Source organism: Anser brachyrhynchus, assembly GCF_964034855.1.
Source record: "Anser brachyrhynchus genome assembly, chromosome: 8".
Taxonomy (NCBI): domain Eukaryota; kingdom Metazoa; phylum Chordata; class Aves; order Anseriformes; family Anatidae; genus Anser; species Anser brachyrhynchus.
Window position 1 is genome coordinate 6253497 of NC_137702.1, and position 25652 is coordinate 6279148.

At 41.2% G+C, this 25652-nt stretch overlaps 2 protein-coding genes across 6 annotated transcripts in view; one reads left to right on the forward strand and one right to left on the reverse strand.

The window, feature by feature from the left end:
- The window catches only part of SLC1A7 (solute carrier family 1 member 7), a gene marked incomplete at its 5' end in the record, with an annotated part of 51471 nt that extends 32623 nt beyond the window's left edge, over positions 1–18848 (forward strand). For 2 of the 4 annotated variants that reach the window (XM_080603311.1, XM_080603308.1), the window contains 6 exons: positions 672–771; positions 1781–2014; positions 8633–8827; positions 11934–12068; positions 15729–15828; positions 17532–18848. In XM_080603311.1, coding sequence (XP_080459437.1) covers positions 672–771; positions 1781–2014; positions 8633–8827; positions 11934–12068; positions 15729–15828; positions 17532–17768 — 1001 coding nt within the window. In that variant the 3' untranslated portion in view covers positions 17769–18848. The remainder of the gene's footprint in view (positions 1–671; positions 772–1780; positions 2015–8632; positions 8828–11933; positions 12069–15728; positions 15829–17531) is intronic. The other 2 variants (XM_080603309.1, XM_080603310.1) reach the window with 2 other exon arrangements.
- Positions 1–25652, reverse strand: part of CPT2 (carnitine palmitoyltransferase 2) — a 68559-nt gene that overhangs the window by 41127 nt on the left and 1780 nt on the right. The gene's annotated exons all lie outside the window — the stretch shown is intronic.

The window sequence follows — 25652 nt, forward strand, 5'->3', positions numbered from 1 at the left end:
TAAGAGCGGTGTTTTCCAGTGCAAAAATCACAGCTTAGATTAATATTACCAGGTTTATAAGCCCTCATCTTGAATGCACTGCCATTGTGAAATCACTGGATAAGAGAGCCGAGAGCCTCCCTCCCTGCCCCTGGCGGGGACTGCCCTGGGAGCGTTACTGCCCGAGCCTGGGCTCGCAAGCACAGACGTGGGCTCCGTGGGCTCCAAGGGGCAGAGCCCGGGCTGCCACGCGGGGCAAGCATGCTGTGCATCCAGTGCAAGTGTCAGCACAGAGCCCACTCATTGCCCCCTGATTCCTCATGAATCTCCCTTCAAAGGCGTTTGGTGCCTCATTTGGTGCAGCTTGGTTTCGAAGTGCTTCCTCGAGCAATGAACTTGATCACTTAGAATCCTTTCAGGGAGTGACAGCAGAAGATTAACAGAGCAGTAAAATGATGGCTATTTATACACATTATCGGAAGCTAACACTGTCTAGAGAATATAGGGTTGGACGACACATCCCAAAGCTGTATTCTTTTCATTTCTGAGCATTGTCTATTCCTATGGCACGAAGATCTACATTCATCCAGCCACCCCCCATTTAGTTCACTTTGAGTTAGAGCAGGCAGTGAAAGCACTGGCGATTTGCATAAAGCACACGAGAATTTAAACCCAAATGCCTATGCTTGCAGGTATAATGTTGGGAAGAATGGGAAACAGTGGTGTTCCTTTGGTCAGCTTTTGTCAGTGTTTAAATGAATCTGTCATGAAGATAGTAGCAGTTGCTGTTTGGTAAGTAACAGTTTTTGTAAGAAAATATATATTTTTTTAAACAGTAAAGAAAATTTTGAGGGGATACACAGACATAGCATAAACTGATTTCCAGGGAAATAACTAGCGTGAACTATCCTTAGTTTTGTGGGGCCCCACCATCTGAAGAAAGACATATAGACGTACATCCTGTCCCTAGCTTGTTCTGTCATTCTCACAGAGGCACCCTGTGTATCACTCCCAAATAATGAAGCACAGCATAGCTGTGTGTGTGTGCTATACACGCTGGGCGATTATAATGCATCCAGCCCACACAAGGGAGTGTGATGAGCTCCTCGGGCTGGTACTCCCATACCTTACAGCACTGCTCCACTAGAAATCCTAGCCTGGTTTCAGCTTGCTCAAGCTAATGAGCCCTCAGGAGAGGACTGGGCTCCTGCGCTGACCTGAGGGTACCGCAGTCAGTGCAGTTACTGCTAGCTTGGCTGTCTCTGAGTAAACACCACAGTTCAGAAACTAGGTAGTCCTCTGCCCTGAATCAAACTCCCATGCAGTCCAAGAGCATGTCTAATGCATATTGGTAACTCTCCGATGTCTTCCAAAGGCCGCATAAACATTTACTTAACAGCTTCCAACTAAAATCCCTGAACAATCACATCAGCACAAGCACATGAGCAGAGCTTGGGATTCATTCCCCTGCTGCCAAGGAAATGACCTGCTTTAAGCTACTCAGAGCCTGCTTCTGAACCAAAACATTTTAAATTCATTCCTGTTCAGCACCATAACCTCAGCGGTGCTGAGGGGTACCCCACACGAAGGGGTGTTCAGCCTGGCTCTTCGGGCACACTCCTTGAGTGTGAGACAGGGGCTTGAACCCATCTGGTCTGACAAAACAACCGAGCCCAACCATGCCACTTCTGGGAAGGCTGCTTCTGCTGCACTGCTAGTGGGGGTACAGGAGATTTCCATCGCACACTGCTTGGTGGAAGTGAATTATCTCCTAGTACTGACTGTCCTTCTTTTTGCTCAGGTACTTTCCCTTTGGAATTGTGTTCCTAATCGCGGGCAAAATCTTAGAAATGGATGACCCCTCAGCCATTGGGAAGAAGCTGGGTTTCTATGCCATTACCGTGGTGTGCGGCCTGGTTGTGCACGGGCTGTTCATCCTGCCAATGATGTACTTCTTTATCACCAAGAAGAATCCTATCGTCTTCATCAGAGGGATCCTTCAAGCCTTGCTCATTGCTCTGGCCACCTCCTCCAGGTATCACCCAGTTTCTGGATGTGTCTCTCAACATTTGGAAGTTATGAGTGGGAGCTATTGGAAGTAACGTTTGTTACATTGTTTTGCCTCAGTTTAAAAAATATTGGACAAAAATGTTTTTTCTTAGAGGACTAGAAAGGAACTAAGGGTATTTTTCCATAAAAACAACTACTGTGTTTCTACAAAGTTAATATATATTAAGGGACACACAGTTTGTCCAGACTATATTTTTGGCATTAGTTCAGTCATATGGAAACATTTTACACTTTCAACTCATCTTAGTCTTTGATTTTGGGTACATTAAGAAAAGACTGTGGTTGCAAGCTATTGTCCAGCACTGGGAAAATATTCCGCTGTTCTACTCAAGGAACAATGTTTTTCACATCCTTTTTAGGGAGGGTGTGCAATGTGCTTTAACCATAGCTGAACAAAGGTACAGTGACATGGGAAACAGCTTATGGACTGGTTAAGAAACTGACCACCAACATGGATAGACTTGTGCTTAAGAAGTGCTTGAAAGGGCTGGAATTGATTTGTATGGAGTGCAGACAAGAATGACAACTAAAATCACATTTCCACGCTGCTGATATCATATAGACAGTGTCATTGCATCTGTGGCTGGAGGCTTGTTACTCTGAAATACTGAGAGCAGCTGTACCTGGCAATTTTTATGTAGTAATGAAAGCCACAGTACAAGCGGAAAATGCCAGGTAAATAGATCTCTTTAGCACATCTTACATATTATTTCTACTCTCAGTTGTAAAGGAAGAGGGCTGAAGAAAGGAAAAGATACCTTTCTTTTATCTCAGCTTGATTTCCATTTTTGCTTTTGCATTTTTAAAGTTATCTTACAGAGAGGCTGGAAAACAAAATTCCTACCCAATTTTGAAATGATGATAGCTAGTGACAAACACCTACCTTTGTCTACTCAATTTAGACTTCAAATTAGTCATTATTACAAAATCACTGATAAATTGTGAACATCTATTTGTAAAGAAATATATACTGAAAATGTAAAATGTTTTTATTAAACCAAAAATATTTATTCTTATTAACAATAATCATTGGGGAGTACTTCATCTAACTATACTTAAATGCTGATTTTGTCTTTCATCTTGCAATAATCTCTGTAATACGTTGAACTCTGATAACTGATACAGCCTTTATGGCAATAGGATTGTATCAGCTTCTTATCCCTTGTGCTTCTAATCTTAGTTTTCCTGGTCACTTCCCAAGCTCCTTGAGGAGGAATTCACGTAACCTCTCATCCTACAGCAGAGTAACCCACTTAGAAATAAAATGCATTTGCAGTTGGTAGGATTAGAGAGGGAAAAGGCGAGTGTGACATATGGATAAAAAGTTCTGGGAAATGTTATTTAAATCAAAAGATTTAAATAACTTCTTTTTAATAGTCAAGTAAGGGCTATTATGTAATCGGAGCATATGGCTTTGCATAGTGCTGATAAATAATTACATGGGTTTTGCACAAACTCAAACTCTTCTGCAAATTATCTAAGTAAACACATACATGGAGAAGTAGTTGTATAAGTTCCCTTAACTCAGACTAGTTGATGTCATTCACTTTCACTATAATTTTCTGCCAAACATTTCTGTTACAAAACATTATCTTGCAATGCGGTAAGTACAGTCAATGCTAAAAGAGCAATAATCTCTCTTTCAGTGAAGGGACAATGCAAAAGAGAACACTAAAATTGCACCAGACCTGTGCCAGACTTGGGAGGGAAAAGAACCTAAAACTTTTATCCCTGCTCCACTGACCTGATTAGGCTCATTATTCCCTTATGGTTCTAATGAGGTCCAACAAGGTAATTTGGGGCAGGAAGGACATATGCAGATGGCTCTTTCATGAATATACTTGCAGTGGTTAGAGAAGAAGTAAGCAGAGCAGAAGGAATATATGGGAATTAAAAGAAAGGAGAGGAGGGAGTGATTATTTCAGTATAGTTGGAAGGAACTGGCTTTCCACTATGTTTCGCTTAACAAGGTGTTTTCAAATTTAGTAGTTTCCTCCAAACTGACCTATAAAGAGCAACATACTGTGAGATACAAAGTTAAGAAAAAAAAATATGTGCTGGGTGGTGTTTTAAACTCTAATTAGGCTTAAATAATTAGGACAGGCTTTTTTATTAGAACATAAAAAGCTTGTACCTTGTGATGTCGTCACATCCCCACAATCAAGTAAGATGTTAAGTTTACACTCGAAGATGTTAGTGTTGGAAAAGACTCGTCAGGTTCACGTTTGACACACTTGACTATCTGCTCTGCTCCTCTAAGAGTTCTGTTTCTGAAGAACCTTTCTGAATCCTTAAGTGTTTTCTCCATCCCTAGTTTGTTACTCTGCAAGCCGAGGTGCGAGTGCCCGCTCACCATGGGGAAGGCGCAGGGAATTCTCCTTTCCTGTACGCCTGCACTAGCTTCAACATCCCAGTGCAGACTGCCAGGAGAGAGCTCCTACCTCGGAGATATTGAGGACATTGAGACAGTGCTCTCTCCCTTTCCACCGTGCAAGGAAGAGTTGTGTATATGTAGGCCCTGAGCAGGTGTAGTCTGGGAACAGCTCTGGCACCAGCTGGCAGCTCGGCCTATCGGCAGACACCAGTAGGACCTGCTACCTGAAGAGATTTAGCACCTTTATCAGCAGAAGCTGATGTACCACCAAAGCTAAAGTGAGCCCTAGGAAACAGCTCTGAAATTCCAGGTTTGGGACTTGGACACCACTGACAAATTTAGCTTTTACCCTTGCTTACCAGTGGGTATATTTTGCAAATCCAACACAGGTCGAACGTGGTGGTTAATATTTTTCTTCTCAAATAGCAGTGTCTTGTCTAGAGATGGCTGAACTTTTCACCTTCGTTACACTGAAAGGAATGGATACTGCGCATAACTGAGCGTTTGCCAAAAGAACATGCACAAATAATTGGGGCTGGACAAGAGAGCTGCTTCTCCCGACAGTCAGCACATCTGCATTTGGTTAAATAACACTTGCCACAAGGGCATTATATAACACTCATAATGTGGGTATTGGATCTTAAGATCATCTAAGAGGAGAACAAAGAGCTGGTTTTAAGCATACTGATGGTTTCTTGCAGATGTTTCTGTGTCAGTTCATGTCTACATTTAAAGATAGAAAGAAAGCCACAGATCAGTGTTCTGATGCTCATTCCAGCTAATCTGCACCTGTGGAAACCTTTATTTTCAAGCAAAAAGTTGCACTGCAAGAGGAAAAAACAGTACCACACACAAACCCCAAGAATGTGACACAAGGGAACCTGAAAGCAACTTAACAGTCATCTCATGGCAATGATTTTATTGAATTTGCACATTATTTAAACCCACTTCCCTTCAGTGAAAGGTTCTGCAATGCATTTTCAGGCTCTGTATCCAGAAATCCCAGTCTCACAGCAATGTTTTGGGCTCACACAGATGTCAATGGAGAGGTAGGGACAGAGAAGAAATCTCATATTCCTTTGGCGCATCTGTTTGGGACACAAAGATCTCAGTTCATACTACTAGCACCAAGCATGGCACCACCAGGCCACCAGCCCCTGAGGCCAGAGCGCTGTGCACGGCTCCTGCTCACCGCATCCGAGAGGTGTGCGCAGCATGTGCTGGCATCGCCACCGCGCCCTGCTCTGCGGTGGTCAGGGGTAGCCATGGATTTTGGACTTGCACACCAACCCTGATCCTGTCACCTCTCACTGTACTGAAACAGCTGTATTTGGCCTGCAGACAGATTCCTCTTGTTTTTAGCTTTCCTCATTCCAATGTACAAGGGAATTTTATTTTTCTAGGTCACCTTTCCATACCACTAATGAATTAAAGCGGTGTCTTCTCTATGGCACATCCCATCAAAAAGAAGCAATTTTCATCTTCTCTGAAGACAAACAATAAAACACGAGTTTTTCAAGGGTTTTGCTGCTTATGAAACACTAAGGTCTTGGCTATTGCACAGTGTAAATTAAAGGCAGATTTAGCAAAAGGGAGATGAGATCAGTTTGTTGATTTTTTGGAGCAAATATCAAAATGCATCTGAATGATAAGATAAACAGAGCAAGCTGAACAGCTGTTCTTCCACAGTGACTAGCTGTCTTTGTGGCTCGCACTACTAAGAGCTTGGCCTGATCCAGCATTAGCTTATGTTCAGTCTCTCCAGCTGCAGCATTTTATCCCAAACAAAATTGAGATAAGACTCTAAAAATGTATTTTTAATTGTTAGAGTTAGCGCTTGGAGAAGATACCTCTCCTCTTAGTTGAAAGCTTTAGAAAAGTTTTTAGAGGACTTAGCAGATTAAGATCAGTGAAGCAGGTTCCCAGAAGGGAAATCAGGGATGTAAAGTAACGGTCTTACAAGAGAAAACTTCAAAAAGTCTGATTGTTTCAATCCAGGGGAAAAAAACTGATTTCTGATATTGCATGTTGTAATAGCTGGACTTATTTGTGCAAGAGCATATGCATAAAGCACATAGAAACAAATTTTGTGTAAACTGAAAATAATACATCTAGGTCAAAAATTAAGTTTCTCACCTGAGCAATGAGTTTGGGAGTGTCCTTCAGTAGGAGTAGTCAGGACAGATGCTCTGCCAGCTCTAAGATGTGGTGTCATAAACTTGAGTGAGACTGTATGGAATAGTTGTGTTAGGAAGACACTAGGATTTGTAACCTGGAAATGCACTTGCTTTAAATACCTTGCACAAATTTTTCATCATCATTGTACTTACATTCTGTCCATTTTTTTATGATAATAATTAATGAAACACAAAACCAACATCTGGTAATGTGCCCTAGAAATTTTACTTCTAAAAGCACACAAAATTAAAAGAATTACCCGTCTCTCTGTGAGATAATGCACAAGTTTGAAAGTTGTATTTTTGCAAAAACAGTCTCATACATTCAGCTTGTAGCAGTGGAAACAGATACGGAATTTGCTGGTTGTGCCATTGGTATTATGGGATGTTTTTCAGTCTTTTCCACATCCCCACCAAATCAGATGCCAGTCAGTTAAAATCTGCATGTTTCACAGCTCAGATCTCTGCCCTGAGAACTTGAAAGCATTTAGGTTTAAAATTCTGCTATGTCAAAGGGTGGAAAAGGACTTGGAAGATTAATTTTTCTCCTCTTTTTCCCACAAAGAAAATTAGACAGGCTTTTGTTACAGAAAAGGCAAATGGCCAAGGCAAGACTGTTTTTAAAAACAAGTCACCTACAAATGAAGCCACCGCAGGGAAGGGACACGGTGAATCCTAAGTTTACTAATTGCTTCCTGGCAATGCCGGCAGTTATAAGAACATCTACAAGTGTTACTGGGGTGGTCTGCTCCAGTTACAGCTCCACCAGGATTTTCTGTTCTCTATTACCTGGGAGCCCTCGTCTCACCCTTTTATTTTATGAATAGCTTATGGCAAACAAGACAGAGAATTTCAGTCATTCCCAAATGAATGTGTAAAAAATGACAAGCATGCCCGAGAGACAAGTGACATCTAGTGTGTAGCTGGGAGGTTATGCCTTGCTCCGTTTGGTTTTCAAAGTAAATATTCTTTAAATATTAGGACTGCCAGAATGAAAAAGTTGAACATAACCCAGTTGCCAGAGGAAATCAGATTTTTCTTTACTTATTTACACATTTAGTGAATTACTTTTGCCCAGATTTGCGTGGTAGTGACTGTCTAGTAAATCGTTCACCAGCCAGACATTGTAAGGTTATAAAAACCAGAGATACTGTAATGAACACATCCTCTCACAGACTTCTCTTGTTCCTTTCGCACTTCTCTTGCAGGAAGCTACTTTTCCTTTCCAAACACTAACTGTGCCTTGCCTCAAAAAACAGCTTGCACAAATACAAAATGACAGCTCCTACTCATGGAAGCTTTTTGCTAGTACATTCCTGAAACTTTGGGGTTATATCAGGGCTTTCAGAACCTCTCAGGACTTTGTAGCTGAAACGTAACAACGGAGAAAGAATTGTCAATCAAATGTGTTTGTTTTTTTCCCATTAAGAACAGATAATGTCCATTGTGAGGTATCAGAGGTATGTTGCTGATGTGAGGCACACAACACAGTGACTGAACAATATGGACTGCCTAAACTACTGAAAAGACATCTAAATTTCACTGCTGGAGGCATGTAGCTCACAAGACAACAGAAAATTAAAGACCTCAGTATCATGATACCAATATTTGTCCAATAATTAACTTATCTCCTTAAAGAGGTAACTCTGGAATAGTTTCAGAGATTGTTATTTTACATCTATTTCAATAGTCTCGGATACTTAGCAATACATTACGTTCAGTACCACAACAAGGAAAATATTTTGCCCCTTCCTTGCAATTTACAAAGCTTTAAAAAATGCCCCTTCATTCACATGATTGCAATCGAACCGCTCATGACATACTAATGAATGTGACACTAAATGGTAAAAGGCAGAATGCTACAAAAATAAAAGGCTGAAGAAATGTAAATACATTTGAGTACGTTGCTACTTAAAAATGCATGCGTCTTACTGAAAACAAGGAAATTTATGACCCGATAACATTTAATAATATTTCTGTTCTCTAGAAATAAAAGTAGTTTCAATGTGTGCTTCTCTCCGCTGTTTTGCAGTTCAGCCACACTGCCTATCACGTTCAAGTGCTTGCTGGAGAACAACCACGTGGACAGGAGGATTGCCAGGTTTGTGCTGCCCGTGGGAGCCACCATCAACATGGACGGGACCGCGCTCTACGAAGCGGTGGCTGCAATCTTTATCGCACAAGTCAACAACTATGAGCTGGACTTCGGGCAGATCATTACTATCAGGTATAAACCTCAAATTCCACATGCCCAGAGTTGTTTGTCTTGTGTGATATTCTTATGATTCTCGTATCTTGCAATGTTCAGAACAAAACTCATCTTTGCGGTTATCAAAGGACCTATTTCTCATAGGATGGTAGTTTTTAAGTAATGCAAAGATCAAGGACTGTAAAAAGGGAAATTGTATTGGTTCCATTAAATAGAAGCATGTGGACACCATTAAAAAAGGGTTTATGTTTGAAAATAACTAATTTTTATTTTTAGGCACACCCTTGATCATTTACTAGAATTTGAACATTTTATGATTATTGTTGGCATTTAAAACATTATTTTAAATTTCAGAGTTGTTTTCAACTTTAACCCTAGTTTGTATCTTCACATGAGAGGAAATGTTAAAAGCTAGAAGTCCTACATCAGATAGAGGGAACAGTGGGTGTCAGGAAGCTCTGTCAGGCCTTGAAGGGAAGGAAGAAAGATGCTACTGTCAGGGCAGGTTTCCATCAATATGTCCTAGCTCTCAGGTATTTTTTAGATATCTTCTCTGCTTCTTGTTAAAGCAGAAACTGTCATAAATAACCACGCTCTCAGTGGTAGAGTGTGCTATAGCTGCATACTCTGTCCTTGAAAGGTCTGTAATGGATCCAAGAGAGCAGAAGATCCAGCTGAACAATTATTGCCAGAATAACTCCAGTGGCTGCCAAGGAATGCCTCAGGGACTGAGACCTGCAGGTTTCCAGCAGAGAACAAATGATTAGAAAAACATTCTTCATAGTCAGAGCCTTGTGCAACGTACTTGAGATCTGCTTACCTACCCACCCAGTGACCTCAGCACTGCCCCGTTTACTCTGCTGGGCCTTGCCCATCTTCTGCTGGACTTGAAGAGCTTCATGACAAGAGCAGAGTCCTGCAACTAAACCCAGATGACAGCTGGGCTTTGCCAATGGACTTTTGGCAAGATTTAGTAGACTAGAAGCAGAAGAAATAAAGTGTGCCCATATGAGCTCTTGCTTCATTCTCACTCTCTGAAAATTTTGGAAATTTTGTGATTTTGAATTTGGGGATGTTTTTAGAATGTGGTCCCAAAACACAGCTCAGACCATGGGCTGACATTACATGCACCTTGAAGCACAGAATGGTGATTTGAAAAATTAAGGAGAAGGAGAGTGATGGTAGATGGAAAGAATGTAAGTTCTATCTTTCTCTTAGCAGAACCCTCTTTTATCTGTTTATTTTCACTGCCCATATTAAGTGCTAGTGCATAAGAACCAGAGAGAAGTAAAGACTGTAGAAGGAATATGCAAATTAAAATTAGAAAAATCCAAGAAAGGAAAATAAATAGAAAGACTGGTTTATGAAAGAGGGGAAAATAGGAATTCACAGTGGATCCAGTACCTAAACATCTGGATATCTGAAGGCCAATTCTAACTGTATTCTACGGGCCAGACCTGCCCTAGATCTTGATACCTTAGGAAGTGGAGAGTTGAAATTCAAGTATTCCTGAGTCCCAGAATATTTTTTTGCTGGAGGGGAAAAATGTTAGAAAAAATAATCAGCCTACTCGGTTCATAATTTGTAAAATCCAGGTTGACAGTTTATATCAATGTGATTATGCAAACCTAGATGTAGCAGAAGAAGAAAGTAAAGATCATAATATTCCCATCAAGTGAGACTATTACAGGAAGAAACATCTACATTGAGGTCAAAATGCAGTGGAGCAGCAGATGAGCTTGCCTGTACAATGTTAGTTAAACATTCCTATTTTTGCTCCTAATTAAGTCTTGAGACTTTCTAGCCTGAACTGACCTGGGAGGCAGAAGCAGTTCTAATGAGCTAGCCAGTTTAGAGCACTAACTGGAGAATCTTTTAATATTCATTATACTTAACTCTTGTTCAACTACTAAGCTTCTGTCCCTTCCTTCCTATCTATATTCTGCCTACTAAAATGCTCTTAGGATGTATACAAGCTAACTTTTTCAAAAATCAGTCTTAAATCTTTCTCTTCCCCCACCACACCCCCACACAAATGTATTTTTTTATTGCTGGAAAGGGCTCTAGTTATAAATACCTTTGCTGCTCTACTGGTACGCTGTACAGCTGTGAGCAAGATACTGGCTATCTCAGTGTCTCGGTTTCCATATGGGTGAATACTGTTACCCTCATTTTCCATCAAAGAAGGTTGATGAAACTTAACTGCCTGCCAAAAGCTCTGAAATTCTGGATCAATGAATGCTGTGGATTATCAGTGTATATGCTTTATGTCATCCTTTTACGACAGTCAACATTCATTTCTTGTCCTTATGCTGGATGGCCTAGCTCTTGGAATTGGCCAGAGAGGAGGAAGTAAATATATACAGTCACTTTTGCTTCTGGAAAAAGGAATGAAATCCCTCCCCTAAAAATAGCATTATGAAGAAAATGTTAAGCCTGCCAGGTCCACTCTTGCCCTGGTCTCCCATTCATTTCTGCTTGCCTGGCTGAAAAAATGGTGTGAAGGTCAAGTAAAAATACTTTCCAGAAACTGAAGAGGTACAGTCACATTTATGCTCGCTTCGTATTTAGATCCAAGTATGCAAAGCCACGTGCTGTGCAAGAGCTTCACCCCTGGCCCAGCCTCTCGCCCCTTAGCCAAACCTCTTTGGGATGGATTGACACAAAAGGCCCGAGCTGCAGCCAGCGCGGATTTGCCTGGCACAGGCAAACTCAGGATGACTCAGAGAAGTGTGCTGGGAGCTCTGCTGACAGGGGTGAAGCCACGAGCGGGGCGCTGGCAGGCACGGGGCACACAGCGCTGCCGAGGCTGCGCAGTGCCGTGACCCGCGAGGAGCTGGCATAGAGCAGCCCGCAGCCTGGCCCCCCTTCCTCCTCACTTGTGAGTTTACGAGATAAAACAGAACTTCCTCACCACAGCCAAGGCTGCAAAGGTGAGAACTTAGCACTGGGCAGGCCGTTTGGCCTATTCTCATTCTCCAAACTGGCTCCTGTCCACCGAACACTAGCACTGCTGTGCAGTGTAAGAAGGACTCTGGTTGAGGAAATCTGTAGAAACATGGCTTTGTTTCTTGCAGAGCAACCCATCACCAGTAAAACTTATTCCTTTCTCTCTTTGTTAAAGTATCACAGCAACAGCCGCCAGCATAGGAGCTGCTGGCATCCCGCAGGCCGGCCTGGTGACAATGGTCATTGTTCTGACCTCGGTCGGGCTCCCGACGGACGACATCACGTTGATCATTGCCGTTGACTGGGCGCTGTAAGTAAGGTTCAGCTTTCGAGGTGGCCAGGGTGGCAACACCGCTGAAAAGGGGCATGGTCTTCAGGGGTATATTAATATGAACATGCAAAAAAGGCATGGGGAGTAACTATTTTGCTTGAAACAATGCTAATGTGGTCTCAGGTGAAAGACTGCTGCAGTGAATATCAGACTTTAAAAAGACATAGACAGAGGTTTAAGGTCAGGCTAGACAAATGTCCGCCAGGTGCAGCTCTGGCACCTTGCCTTGGACAAGGACTAGAGGCTGGCATTCCTCAGAAATGTGGTTTGCCTGCACTCTGCTTCTCAGCCCCCTGGCACTTCAAGGACATTACCTCCACGCAGCGACACTCACTGCAAAGAGGCCTGAGCCAGTGCTACAGCAAGCAGGTACGCCTGTAGTCCCGAGCACAGGCCTTGCAAGGCACTACGCTGGGACTGACAGCCTCCTTTTAATAGGGATCCTGAGGCAGTTATGCTCTCTCTGGTTTCAGTGCTGCCTTCAGCAGCAAATGTATCCCCTTCATGGAGTCTGTTTTGCAAGCACAGCCCCTCTGAAAAGAAGTTGCTTTGCAGGATCCCCCGTCACTGAGGATTTCACAGCAGAAGCAGAGGCTGAAACTTAACACTTGCAGGCTAACAGAGAGTCCTGTTACCCATGAGAAGAAATAGCTTAAAAATTCATAAGTACTGGTTTATTTGGACTCTTATCTTGTTATGTAAATGTCCATAAACCAACCAAACTATTTTGAATAGTCTAGGAAGATGAATTGTAAAATACTGGTCCCTAGCTCATTAGCATTTCAAATAATTACATAACTAGCATACATATCCACAAAGAAACAGTCCATTTTCTTGTTCCTTTTTAAATTTAATCTATATAAAATGTATCTCCATTGCCAATCTTAATGCAGTAGGGTTTAATTGCATCATGGTTCTGGATAAAAATTAAAAGCCGATTCCATTACGTTGCCAATTTGGTTCAGCTTTAAGTCTCTGAGATTTTCTACAAAGAACTGTGAGAAGGAATTCTTTACTTTCCTGTTCAGTGTAATAGAATATTAGTACTATTAATAGGAGTCATGAGAGTTGTGTTGTATGCATATTCTAAGAAGTATTTTATTTTACAAATACCAGGAATATTCTTATGTGAGTGATAGCTAACATCTGCTGTGAGCACCCAAACTTGGGAATGGCAGTGCAGATTTTAATAAAACAGCCTTTCTAATGTTAGTCACTGAAGCTCCATAGCTATGGAAGCACAACAAAAGTCAAAGTATTTTAAGCTGTATTACAAAAACCTTTTCCCTCTATATTGCTCAGTTTTCACCCAACTCTTGCAACATCAACATTTCATTGTTTTTCCAGTAAGTCTTCCAGCGTATATGGGAATTATGTTTCTTTTTGTTTAACAAAACATTTCAAAACAGCAGACAAAAACTCGTTCAGGCTGTAGTTCCAGACGGTATTAAAAAGCGAGCAAGAAACAGACTCAATTTTCTATCTTTTGCAGATGACCTTTCATGTAAAAAGTATATTTCAGTATTTCAGCACTTGGTTTCAAGAGCCTGCAGATGCAAAGTGTCAACATGGTTGACATGATGAATATTTTCAATATTAGTTTTGGAAGTACTGGAGTATGAAGAATGCTTAAAGAAGGCTGATTAGATGAGCTCACAAGACTGAAATACCCATTACAATGCATTGGAGGTCTTACAACTCACTTAGGTAGCCAGAACATGTATGTGAACTTCATACCTTTAGCTAGTGCCTGGAGACAAAAGAAGAAAATTAAAATGTTTATCAGCTAATTTATTAAACATGAGGTAAATGTTCTGCATCTTTAATTACAGTAACCTATAAAGCTAAAATACCAGTGCAACACAGTGCAAGAAATGTCACTAGCAGCAGCTTGGCCTCTTAGTGGAGAAATGCCAGCGCTGTGCGGTGCGGTTCTACTCGTACGTTGTGCAGACACCTATGTGCACACAGGAACATGGAGCAGAACATGTCCAACAATGTGCCAGGCAACCCTTTTGCTTAAGAGTTTCAGTATGGTGCAGAAAAATTCTGCCTTCAGAACAGATCCAAATCAGAGCCCAAAACAGAGTGCGAACTCGTGAGCTCTGCTCATCCAGCTTCTCCTCCACCACAGCTATTTGCACAGTCCAAAACTAACAATCCAAAACAGCTTTCCAAGAACCAAAATCGGATGATCAACCAAGGAAAAAAAAAAAAAGCAATGTAACAGGAACACCTGTCCAATTTGTGCCGTTACAAGTATTATTCCCTGCCTAACACATTCTTGTGGGAATTTTCCTCAAGGCAAAACCCAAACACAGAACAACAGGTATCAGATAAATAGATTCAGCACACAAGTCTAGGACTGCGATCAACAAACATATTTAGGTACAGGCTGTGGAGTATTAGTGATGAAGTTACTTGCAATTGCATGTACAGTTTTGGTAATTGCCCAGGCAAATAACATTTCATGCAGGAACTGTTCCTGCTAATTAGGCAAGCAACTGCATAAACATTTGTATGCATTGATTACATGCTGAAAATATATATATATATAAAAAAAAGCAGAACACAGCTTCAGTTTTTTTCTATATTAAGATGCAGGATCAGAAATCTGGGCACTGTTGATATTGGACGGTCACTAACTTTAATAAGCCAAACATCTGGAGATTTCTGAGCCTCCATGTTGTAACCCACATTTATAAATTAAGTTACCAATATGACAGCTTTCAGATGTGTATGTTTTTCTTGGAAATTATGTGATATATTTCAGACTTAAAAGCTCTATCCTCCATTTGAAATCTCATCAGTTTTAACTAATAGATTCCAAGCAGCTTCAAGTGTAGCACTTGTCTATGGCAACCACTTTCTCTTGTGTTTTTACAGTCCATATTTTTATAGATTTATTTTTGAGATGGTGGTGGGTAGAAGACGTAAAATGGGGAAAAACTGATCACATAACTAAATGAAAAATAGGGAAACTGTATTTATATGTGCAATATTGTCAAATATATGAAGTTGGATTGGAAAAAAAGGTAACTGAAAATGAAGGATCTTTAAGAGCCAGAGGTGTCATAGCCACCACAGCTTTTTCAGAAATGAACAGGACTTAAGTATGGTCAGTATCCCACCTAGTTTGTGAGTAGTTATTTAGCAATCTTCTTTTAATTGTGTTGTGCAACTTCTACCAATACACTGATCTTCTTGCTGAGAAGATTTCTTGAAATTGCAGGACTGAGCCCCTGATACCTAACAGAAGGTACTGGTTGTACTGGCTGCCCTTTACGTTTATGGAGCCCAGGCACAAGCCTCCAAATGAGGCCCTAACACTGGAGCTTAACATAAAAATACAGACACAGACGCAATCTTTATCCACTGTGTTAAACCTTTCTAGTGCTGAATCAGTGTGCACGCACAGGAAGGCAATAGCTGCCCTGGTTACCTCAGCTACAAATTAATGTGTGGCAGCACAGCGCACTAAGCTCCGAAAAGACTGGAAAACCCAGCCGAGCAGCTACGTAACTAAACTTCTGAACTTGTTAGCTCGTAAAAACAGCCAAACTGGCAGTCAGCTTTTATTACTGCAGTGCTAAAGCTGTAGGCATGCACCCAACTGACCATTACCATGTCGTTTGTCAGGGACAGGTTTAGAACGATGATCAACGTCCTGGGAGATGCCCTGGCTGCTGGGATCATGGCCCACATCTGCCGGAAGGAGTTCATCAAGGATGGCGATGAGGTAACAGCACCACAAGGCAGGGTGTGCCCACACAGATCCCGCAAACTCTCAGCTTCCCACATTTGTTTCATTGAGTTTACAAAAGGTGCTTCAGGCACAATCCCGGGTGTTTCAAGCCACTGCGTTAGCATAATCTGAAGCCACCATTTCAGTAATTTCCATTCTGGACTAACACAAACACATTGCTCCATTCTAGACTTCAACCTCAGGCAACTTCATGCCTCATACATTGAATACAAGCCCCTTCTTACAACTTTGTTCTCTATCTCTTAGTCCACACATCACTTGTGCCTCCCTTCCACTCCTATGCCCTTTTCCCTTTTTCTGTGGCATGCCTCATTCAGTCTTTCCTTACATCTGGAACACCTTCTCTACTATTCCTTCAAATCCTTGGCAGAGGAGATCTGTAATTCCCAAGCCCATCATGCTCGGAGGTGCTCCTCCCCAGCCACTGCAGCTACTGGCAGACCTTCCCCAGCTTCCTCCACAGGGACAGGACAGTTTACTCAGAAGGTCCTTCATAGGGACTGGCATCCACATGGCACATTTCATTTGTGTGTGTCACCTGTAGTATTCTACTCACCAGCAGAACTTAAAAACAACAGTACTAGTAGCAAACTTTTATTTCTGTTATTATTATTCCCATTTTACAGTCAGTCTTTCTGGTAAATCCCATTCTCGTGCCTTCCCTGAACATGCACTTAAAATTCCAGCTCTTTCAAGTTTTATAAAGAAAGACAGGTCTTATCCTCAGAGGTGCTTAGCACCTGCAGTAATTGCTGATGACAGGATGAGGCCTGAATACATTGGCTGCACACATAGTGTGTTACAGAAAAATACAACCTAATGGGAAGGTATCAGCAGCCACAAAGCCAGAAATGCAGTCTGGCTCCCCGCATAATGCAGGCCCAACGGTTCACTGCTGTATTTAGAACTGTCGGAACTCAAGAAGAGATGTTTCAAGAATATAAAATCCCTCCTAAGGGATTATTTAGTCATCTGTGATGAGATTTTTCTTTGCATCATGCTCTGTAATTGCATTAACATATACCATCAGTCTGCCGTAAGTTTTGGCTGCATAATTTGTGAGTTAGTAATGTATACACAAAGCCGTATTTTGTCAGCTGCAAGCCCACCTCTTTTTTCTGCCAGTATTTATGTCTTATTTTCCCCACCAGAACTTCTGGTTTGATTTAAAGGACGCTTCAGTATTTAACTTATGAATCACTCAATAAAATCCTCTTTATTTCTTTAGAAATAGGACAAACTAAAAAGACAGGTGTTAGTTCATCAGGTTAGAAGAAAGGCAGGAGGCCACACCGAATGCCTTACTCGTCTGTGTAATTGCACTTAAGCACTGCCCAAAGCTCACCATACCGAGTCCATATCTTTTGAACCTGAAAGTCTAGACTTTATGTACACTACTTGTCACTGTATTGATGCAAACAGGTATCACCATGGGTATAAGTTAAATTAAAGTTGTGGTAGAATTTACATTTTTCCATACTTAGAGGCTGCCTCACTTTGTCCAGATGGTGCAAAGATGCTTTAGTATATATAAGAAACAGGTCTTGGAAGACTACGGGGGCCTAGATAATCCTGGTGAATGCAAAGCAGACTAGAGGATTTCAAAGTAAAAATTCCCTTCCTGTTGTATCCAGCAAACAGTGGCAGTATTCCAAATCTTACTGCTTTTCACATAGGTGCCATTGATCTGTGAAACTAAGCCTATTAACATCCAGCAGATTGTGGCTTACCAGAGAAATGGCTGTGTGAAGACCATGAATGAATCCCGTGGACCAGAAACAGTGAAAGGGTTTCAGCACCACATACCTGTACAAGTGGAGCAAGAAGAAAGCCCAGTGGAGAATCACACTAAGAAATCCAACAGTAAAGACCACTGCACTATTGAAATAAATGAACTAGAAACAAATGTGTAACTGCTACACTCAGTGGTATCTCACACCCCAGTGACCTGATACCCAATCTCTACCTCACAGCTGGAAGAGGGACTCTGCCTTGAACAGAAAAAAAAAGTGGGATTATCGCCACTCGGCTTGTACTGGAGCTATGAGACCAGCTGTGAACGTCAGGAAAGGCACACAGCTTGCAAGAGACATGGGCTTCTTTAGGCGGAAGATCTTAATACTGAAAAATTAACTAATGGATGACTACTGTTTTATTCTGCACTCATTTGACTCCAGCATAGTATCTGACACTCCTTTGGCTTCTTTTTTTAAGAGTTTCTTTTTTATTTGACCCTGTCTGATTTTTTAACCAAAGCCTTTTTTGTGACTCTCAGTAATTATGAGCACTGTATTTATATATATGTATATTTGCTGTGTGAAAATGTTTCACCAAAACTGCTAAAGATACTAGTTTTGTCTAATATTCATGAAATAAAGAATACGTGCTTAGTTTTAGAACAGCAGTAAGAAGATCACACTGATTCCCTGAGCTCAAGATGTGGTGTATGTTACCAAACAACACCTCGAGCAGAGGTGAAGCAAAGTGTGTCATTTTGCAAGAGAGCATGTCAAGGTAATTCTGATGGGCAGCCTTCAGGGACAGGCACTCAGGTGTGATACGTAACACAAACAATCCTAGGTCACTGCAGAGCACAGTTTGCCTTCCAAGTGCCAGATTTATTAACCTTTTTTTAACCTATGTCTTTGGTAGAGTCAGTACCATGCACACACAGTGGCAGAGGCAGCGTGAGCCCCAATCCATGAGCGCTGGTGCTAATGTGTCCTCCCCTGTAGTCTGTCGGCTCTTCTACTGTAAATATGTACACATTTGAAGCTCGAGCTCTTGAACCATGCACTTCATCCTGAGGGCAGATGGAACACCAACTGGAACCTGGTGATGTTGAGTAATATTGGGGTTCTGCGGGGAGTCTGCTGTGGAAACTGGATTGCTATTTTTCATAATTCAGTGGTTGAATTACGTTGAAGGTTTTGCCCTTTCCATAACCTACTGAATCTTTCAGTTCCAATAAAACCTGCTGAGTATGTTTCCAATGTTTGTGATAGAAAACATTTTTAATAAACCTGCCATTTCAAAAACAGGCTGTCTGTGCACTTCTACTATTAGTGACTTACTTCTGTGCCAAAAAGGATAGTGGAAGTGAGGAGACCTTTTCAAAAGTTGGGATTTGATCCAGGGATTGCGTACTAGCTCATGCCAATACAGTTGACATATTATATTTAGCTACTTGTGACATATCAGTTTCAGATAACGTGTGCCTGGTATTCTAATATGCTGCTCCCGTCCATAGGAAAAAAAAAAACAGTCAAAATGGACAACTTCTACACTTGCCAGAAGCAGAAGTGATTCATGCACATGATTAACAGTTTTCCTGCAATGTGTATATTCACCTCTTCTTTAAGGGTTCCTGTTCAGACCATTCTTTTATTATGCTGTCATTAGTTGCCTCAGAAGGCTGTAGCATAGGTAGCTTAAATTTCCAATGGCAAAGCCAGAATGAACAAATGCATTTTATTTGCCTGTAATTCCAGAAGTCCAGGTCCAAGTCCAAGTGATTCCGCTTCCATGCAATAGAGGTCTGACCTTATGACTAGCTTTTCTTTTCTCCATTTCGTAACGGTTTATGTCACAAGTCAGCAGTTTCTTATCACATAGGGGAAGATTTGTAGATATCTTAAATGCACTGATACAATTGTTGTTGTTGTGCGGACACTTTGCAAGAGGTCTCTTGTCTAATTCCACAAGTCATATAACGTACTTGCTCTACAGAGTGCCATTAAAATGTACGATTTTGGAGGGCTGAGGCTGCTCCGTGGCTCTCTGAAGGGGCAGGAGCCCTAGGCAATGAGCAGCATCTGATACTTTCATCACAGCAGCATGGGCAGCCCCCAGCTGTCTGTTCCTCCCTGTACTGCCTCCCCTCCTCTCCCAGCTGTACAGACCCAATTATTTATGAGACCAAACAAATAATCAGATGAGTAGTTTTAATTCAAACCAGTTCACATATGTTTTTAGCACAGTCCTAACAAACATTTGTGTCAACACAAGTGAAGGGGTGACACGGGGACAAGAACAAGCATCCAGGGATGAAGCTGTGTGAGCTCACGTGGAGAGGGCAGGATCTCTGCACACTGACTTTGCCAGCACAGAGAACATAATGTAAAGTTTCACCTTCACACAGTCATTTACAGCTATGTGAAGTGATAGTAAAATCCAGCCAGTCATCTAGCACTTTACAATCACTTTGAATAGACACAGATGATGAAGAAAGAGGTTGTGCAGATGCAAGAGTTAAAATAACTAGTTCTAACCTGGGAGGTTTTGGAGGAGTCTGCCCACGCACCATGCCAAGGTGCCTTGGTTTGCCAAGCAGAAAGCACTGCCATCCTTAGCACCTTCACACATTCTTCTCCAGCCACATACAGCTTTTGGCCAACTATAACGTGCAAACCCTTTTGCCTGCTTGCCTGAGCCAGCTATCCCAGTCTGACACTCTTCAGCTTAGCGATGTCTCAAGAGATGTAAGCCAACGCCGGTGCTAAGAAGCTATGCGACTTCTAAAAGGTGAACTTCGGATGGGATAAATCATCAAAGACCAGAAGGAGCTGGTTGTGCTACACAGTTCCTACACAATAATGAAAGCCGCAATTTTGCCCTTTACACTCTATTTAGCAAGTAGGGAATGGGAAGTCTCATGTGTTTGTAGAATTAACAGGCTATTTTAAAATCAACCTGCACTCAAACCCTATTCAGTTGTCTGAATCTAACTGTCCAGTTTTGCTCTGCAAATTTGAAATGCATTATTTTTTTACATTATAGTGTTTTATATACTTTTTAATTTGTGTTTTATACCAATATTTTTCTCCCATTCACCCTAAAAATTACACCATCTTAACTCACCATTATTTTGGTGAGACACTCTCTCCTGTAGTTTGGAGCCACAGCCTTGTTTCTTGCATTTTGCTTTTACCTACTCTTTTTGGGGCAGGTTTATTTACGTTGATGCTGTCTAGTGCATTACACCAAAGCAGCAGCAGCAATGTGAACCAGCCAGGAGGAAAGCAGTGGGCCAGTTTCTCACCTGACCTTTATCACTTGTGGCAACAAATGCTGCTAACTAGTGGACTATGGCACTCTAGGGCTTTGTTCTGGTAAACATACGTGGTTCAGTGTATCGTGCCCTCAACTGGAGCATCTGACTGCTACTATAGCCATTCTGTATTAGGAACATAAGACACCACTGTTAACTGTAGAGAGCCAAACGCTGAGGTTTTACTATAAGCTTTCCTCCATTTTAGCTTTTTTCTGCATCTCATGGTGCTTGTTGTCAAGCAGCTTGACACATGGTGCAGTTAGGCTAGCAGTACGTTACATAACATATTTGCATGTATGGATCTGTTCACATTTTCCAGCTATAATCACGCTTCTGTACAACGAAAATAATGAAGCTGTTGACTGTTAAGTTGGAGTGCAAGCTTTGTGTTGGTAAATATGTTTCTCCTACTGTCAGAGCATTTAAGCAAGCATGTGACCCCTGCAGACTCAAAACGTTTATAGAAAAATCAATCACTAATTACAACAGTTTGCATGGAATACATTCAAGTATACGTGGGAAGAACATATTTCTTAACTGGCAACATTCAGTCATATTCTGAAGTTGCCTCCCCCTCCTGAGAGGAAAGGGAACTTAGCCATTTAGAGTATACTCACTACATCCTAGGGCAGTGTGTTGGAAGGAGAGAAAACAATTCAGAAGGATGACGCGTTGTATATAGCTCTAGAAGAAATAATTTGAGAAATTACCCAAATTAACACATACGTATCAAAGACACCAGTTTTATACTAGTTCATTTGCAACGGCATTGCTCCAGAGACACTACCAAGAAGAAAGAAGCTGCTGCAGACTGCTGTGGCATAAAACATCATTAAAGACATCGTAAAACAGGTCCTTGAGGATTTTGCTAATGCCAAGGAAGTTCTGAAGTGCTGAATTGCTGTAATGAATCCTTGTGCAAAAATTAGAACGGGGAGAAGGAGCCACAGCCAGGGCACTTCTGCATCCCACCAACTCCCAGGAGCTTCTGGCTGCCAACCCAAATATAGCTGCTTATGAAATTAATGCAGTTACTCATTCTCACCTAGTCTTAATTGCAGCTAAGTTTATTTGTGTCACCTGCATAGGTATCCCAACATACAAATAAGATGAGCTAAATAATAAGCTGAAACATTAAATCATATAGACCCTCCATGTTACACTAGCAATTCTAAAGTGCTTAGAAAACACAGTAGCTCTGTAACATCACCATTTGTTGAACTCTCTTTCAATACAACAAACATTAACTTTGATTTTAGTCCCTCTTTAACAACAGCAGAAGTGATTTGTCATATTTTCAGAGCAGACAGAAAGCTAAGTCTTCAAGCCAGATGGATAGCCTTGAAAATGACCTCAGCCTTTCTTGTGCTTTCCATAAAAATGAGGTAACTACTAACAGAAGGTGGCTGCTCCATGCAAGCAGAATGTGTAACCTATGTGGAGAACTCAGGCTGCCTTTGATCTTGCACAATGCTAAGCACTCCCGTGGCTGTGTCTCCACGGAGAGCCCAGGTGCACTTTGACATCAGGACAGCCACCTTTCAGTACAGCCACAGTGGTGAGGAGGAATTGCTGGTTTTCCCCTCCAGGCACTAAGCTGGCTGAGATCACAGCCTTCCAGCTGCGTACACAAAGCAATGTTTTTTCCAAGGGGATGCTTCTTGTACCTATCTTGCAGTGCAGGAGTGCATCTTTCCATAGTAATAATGGCTGGAAAATATCTGACTGCAGCACTCGAAAAAGAGGCCAGAGAACAGGCGAATTTAATGCATCCATTTGCTAAGGGCTGAGTTGCAAATGAAGTGCAGGTATCAGATTTCCCACTTTAGCCTATGATTTCATATACAACTAAAGAAGCAATAAAGAGGCAGCATATGCTCAAAATTACATCCCCTACTAACTACTTTGGAGCACACCAAATGACACTTCTGGAATTTATGAGAGAGTTTGTCCCACATAACCCCAAATGGAAGAGAGAAACAGACCAGGAAGGGTGGTCATTGCTGTAGTTCAGTTCATTATTCACTACCTCAGACTCCTCATGTGATCCATGGTCAAATGACCACAAGAATGCAGGGTTTGCTTCCCATTTATAAACCAAGAAAAAGCAGGTTTTTTAATTCAACAGGGTGTTGCACAGCAAGGATAAATCAGCTGACAACTGAGGCAGTTGCATGACTCTTTAAAGGGGACTCATCTGATTACCCTGGATTAGCCACTTCTCTCTCTCTGGAAACACAGAATCACTACCCAGAACATTCACAGGAATTACCAGGCTCCTGTAGAAAGTGACAAAACCTCCGATTCCATCATTTATAAATCATCAACAGTTGCATCTCCATACCCTAGAAGATGATGCATGGGAATGGATTTGGCACAGCTGACACTTTTAGCAGATTTGTGTCACAGGGTATTTCAGATATTTTACAGGCTGTCAAAGTGAAAACAGAGCAGTCTGTTACTGAGACTGGTATTTTAGGGAAGGAATAAAGAAGCCTTCAGGAAAACAAGATGGTGAGTATTGCTAGGTGAAGAGGAAGAGTGTTTAATCATTTCTTCCCCTGCAATAGCATCAGACCTCTTTTCTTTGCTGGCTCCAAGGTAAGAGGGTACCAACAGCTGGAGATATAGAGATGGACAAGCCACCCTTCTTCTCACAAAGCTTCTGCTTGTGAGAACTAAAGACACTAAAGACAAAGCAGACAGATTTACCAGTATCCACAAACAGCTGGGACACACTGATCACCCTGTCACAGCTAATTCTTTGCTACTTCTCACTCACTGAAAACTATTGGAACAGATTATACAGTTAATGGAACAACTCTTTTTCTTCTCATATGTGTGATAATATGAAAAGTTATTTGCATTCCCACAAAGACTTTTTGTGGTACGGCATTCTGTCCTTCCTTCCAAACTGGCATCAAGCATTCAGTCCAGCACAAGAACAAGCGAGTATTGTTGCTGAAGTTAAAAGTATTTTCAGTTAAAAGTCATTACAAAACCCTGGACTTCCCATGCCACTGGGAATTACAGATGTGCTCAGGATAGGTCTCAATTTTGCTTTTCAGGTTCCACCATAGGAGTTTTTCTTCTTTAAGTTCTGCATCTGTTTCTTTAAAAGCAGTCATCTTTCATCACAAAGAGGTATCTGCATTTCATTTAGAAATTAAACATATGTTGTACGCGTCTGCACACAACACTAGCTGAAAGCCAGAATTTGACACACCACATGAAACTTACTGTACTTAATTATTGTTTTTGAACTTTCCTGCTAAGGATATAATATCTCTAGTTGTTGTACTTTTTTCCCCCAAAGAAGGTTATTTTAATAAGATGGAAAAATAGGGGAAGCAAAACAAGAAGTGTTTTATGTTCACAGATATCTCACATTACATCTGCTACAAATACTGTATGGGCTAGATGGTAAAACCAAAAGAAAAACAAGACTGACCTTAAGACGTTTCATTATGATTTCATTGCTTCTAGTGGTTTTATTGGATTTTACCACTAGGCTATTAAAAACATGTGGAAATCATACAGAACTAAGTTAAACAGTGTATTTTCAACTCTAATCTTCCATCTTCTTTTCCATTTGAATACTTTAAATAGTTCTTTTATCTTTCATTAGTTTTCTGGAAAACAAACTCAATATGCTGAGACTTGGGCAGTCTATATTTTATTGATAGTTTACTCAGTAAATGTATGTTCTTTATTTAGAATAAATCATCCAATCTTCTCTCTCTCTCTCTCCTAATTGAAGAAAGCATTTCTCTGACATTAAATCCTTCCTAACCAAGTATCTGGGGAGAGGGGAGTCAGAATGGACAGGAGGGTATCAAGTCCAGCACTGTGGTTGAACTTAGCTGTAGCAGAAAATCCAGAAAGGAAGTCTCAAAGCTCTCCTTTGATAGAGAAACTTTCTACTGTGACTGCACATTCTCAAATGTTTTCTCACTGGTTCTGTACACAGGACTAAAGTATGGCTCTGTACGATACTTTTTGTGCAAGTAATCTGCAGCTCTCCAGAGGAAATTTCACAAAATCTATCACAGATTATCTGCATCCCAGATGTGTTCTTCCTCCCTTGCATATAAAGCAGGTGGGAACAACCTGGAGGACTCACTTTGGTTGTTCCTACTTGGTCTGGCATTGGCAAACTCACTTTGCTTGTTCCTATCTGCTTTAGAGAGAGGGTAGGAACAAACGAAGCAAGTCTTCCAATGCCAAATCGTTGCAGCTGTGGATGATGAGGGCACATCAGTGTGTAGCAACTCTGTGGTCTTCAGCATGCCAGTAAAGTGCTTTGGGTGTTATCCTGCTGCTGCATTTGAGTTAAACAGCCCCGACAGAGAGGTCCACCACAAAGAAGGGAAAAGATCTAGAGTTCTACATAAGTAATCAAAGTTCACTTTAATCCTGCAGAAAAGATATACCAAAAGTAAAATTTATTAAAGCTAATTACCTTGATGACTGTCAACAAACATACAATTATAACCTAAGTTAAAAAAAAGCATGAGACTCGCTCATTTCTCGTCTGCAATTAGAGCTGAGAATACTGTAAATCAATCTGAATTTTTATCAGAACCAACTTTCTTAACAATATGATGATCATATGCTAAAAACAGATTCTGGAACTACCATGGGGAAAACTTGAGATAGCCTGTACAACTGTGTATTAAAACAGCCTTAGCCTGATTCAAAACCATTTAAAGAAGGACTTTATTGATGGACTGTTTAATGTCCT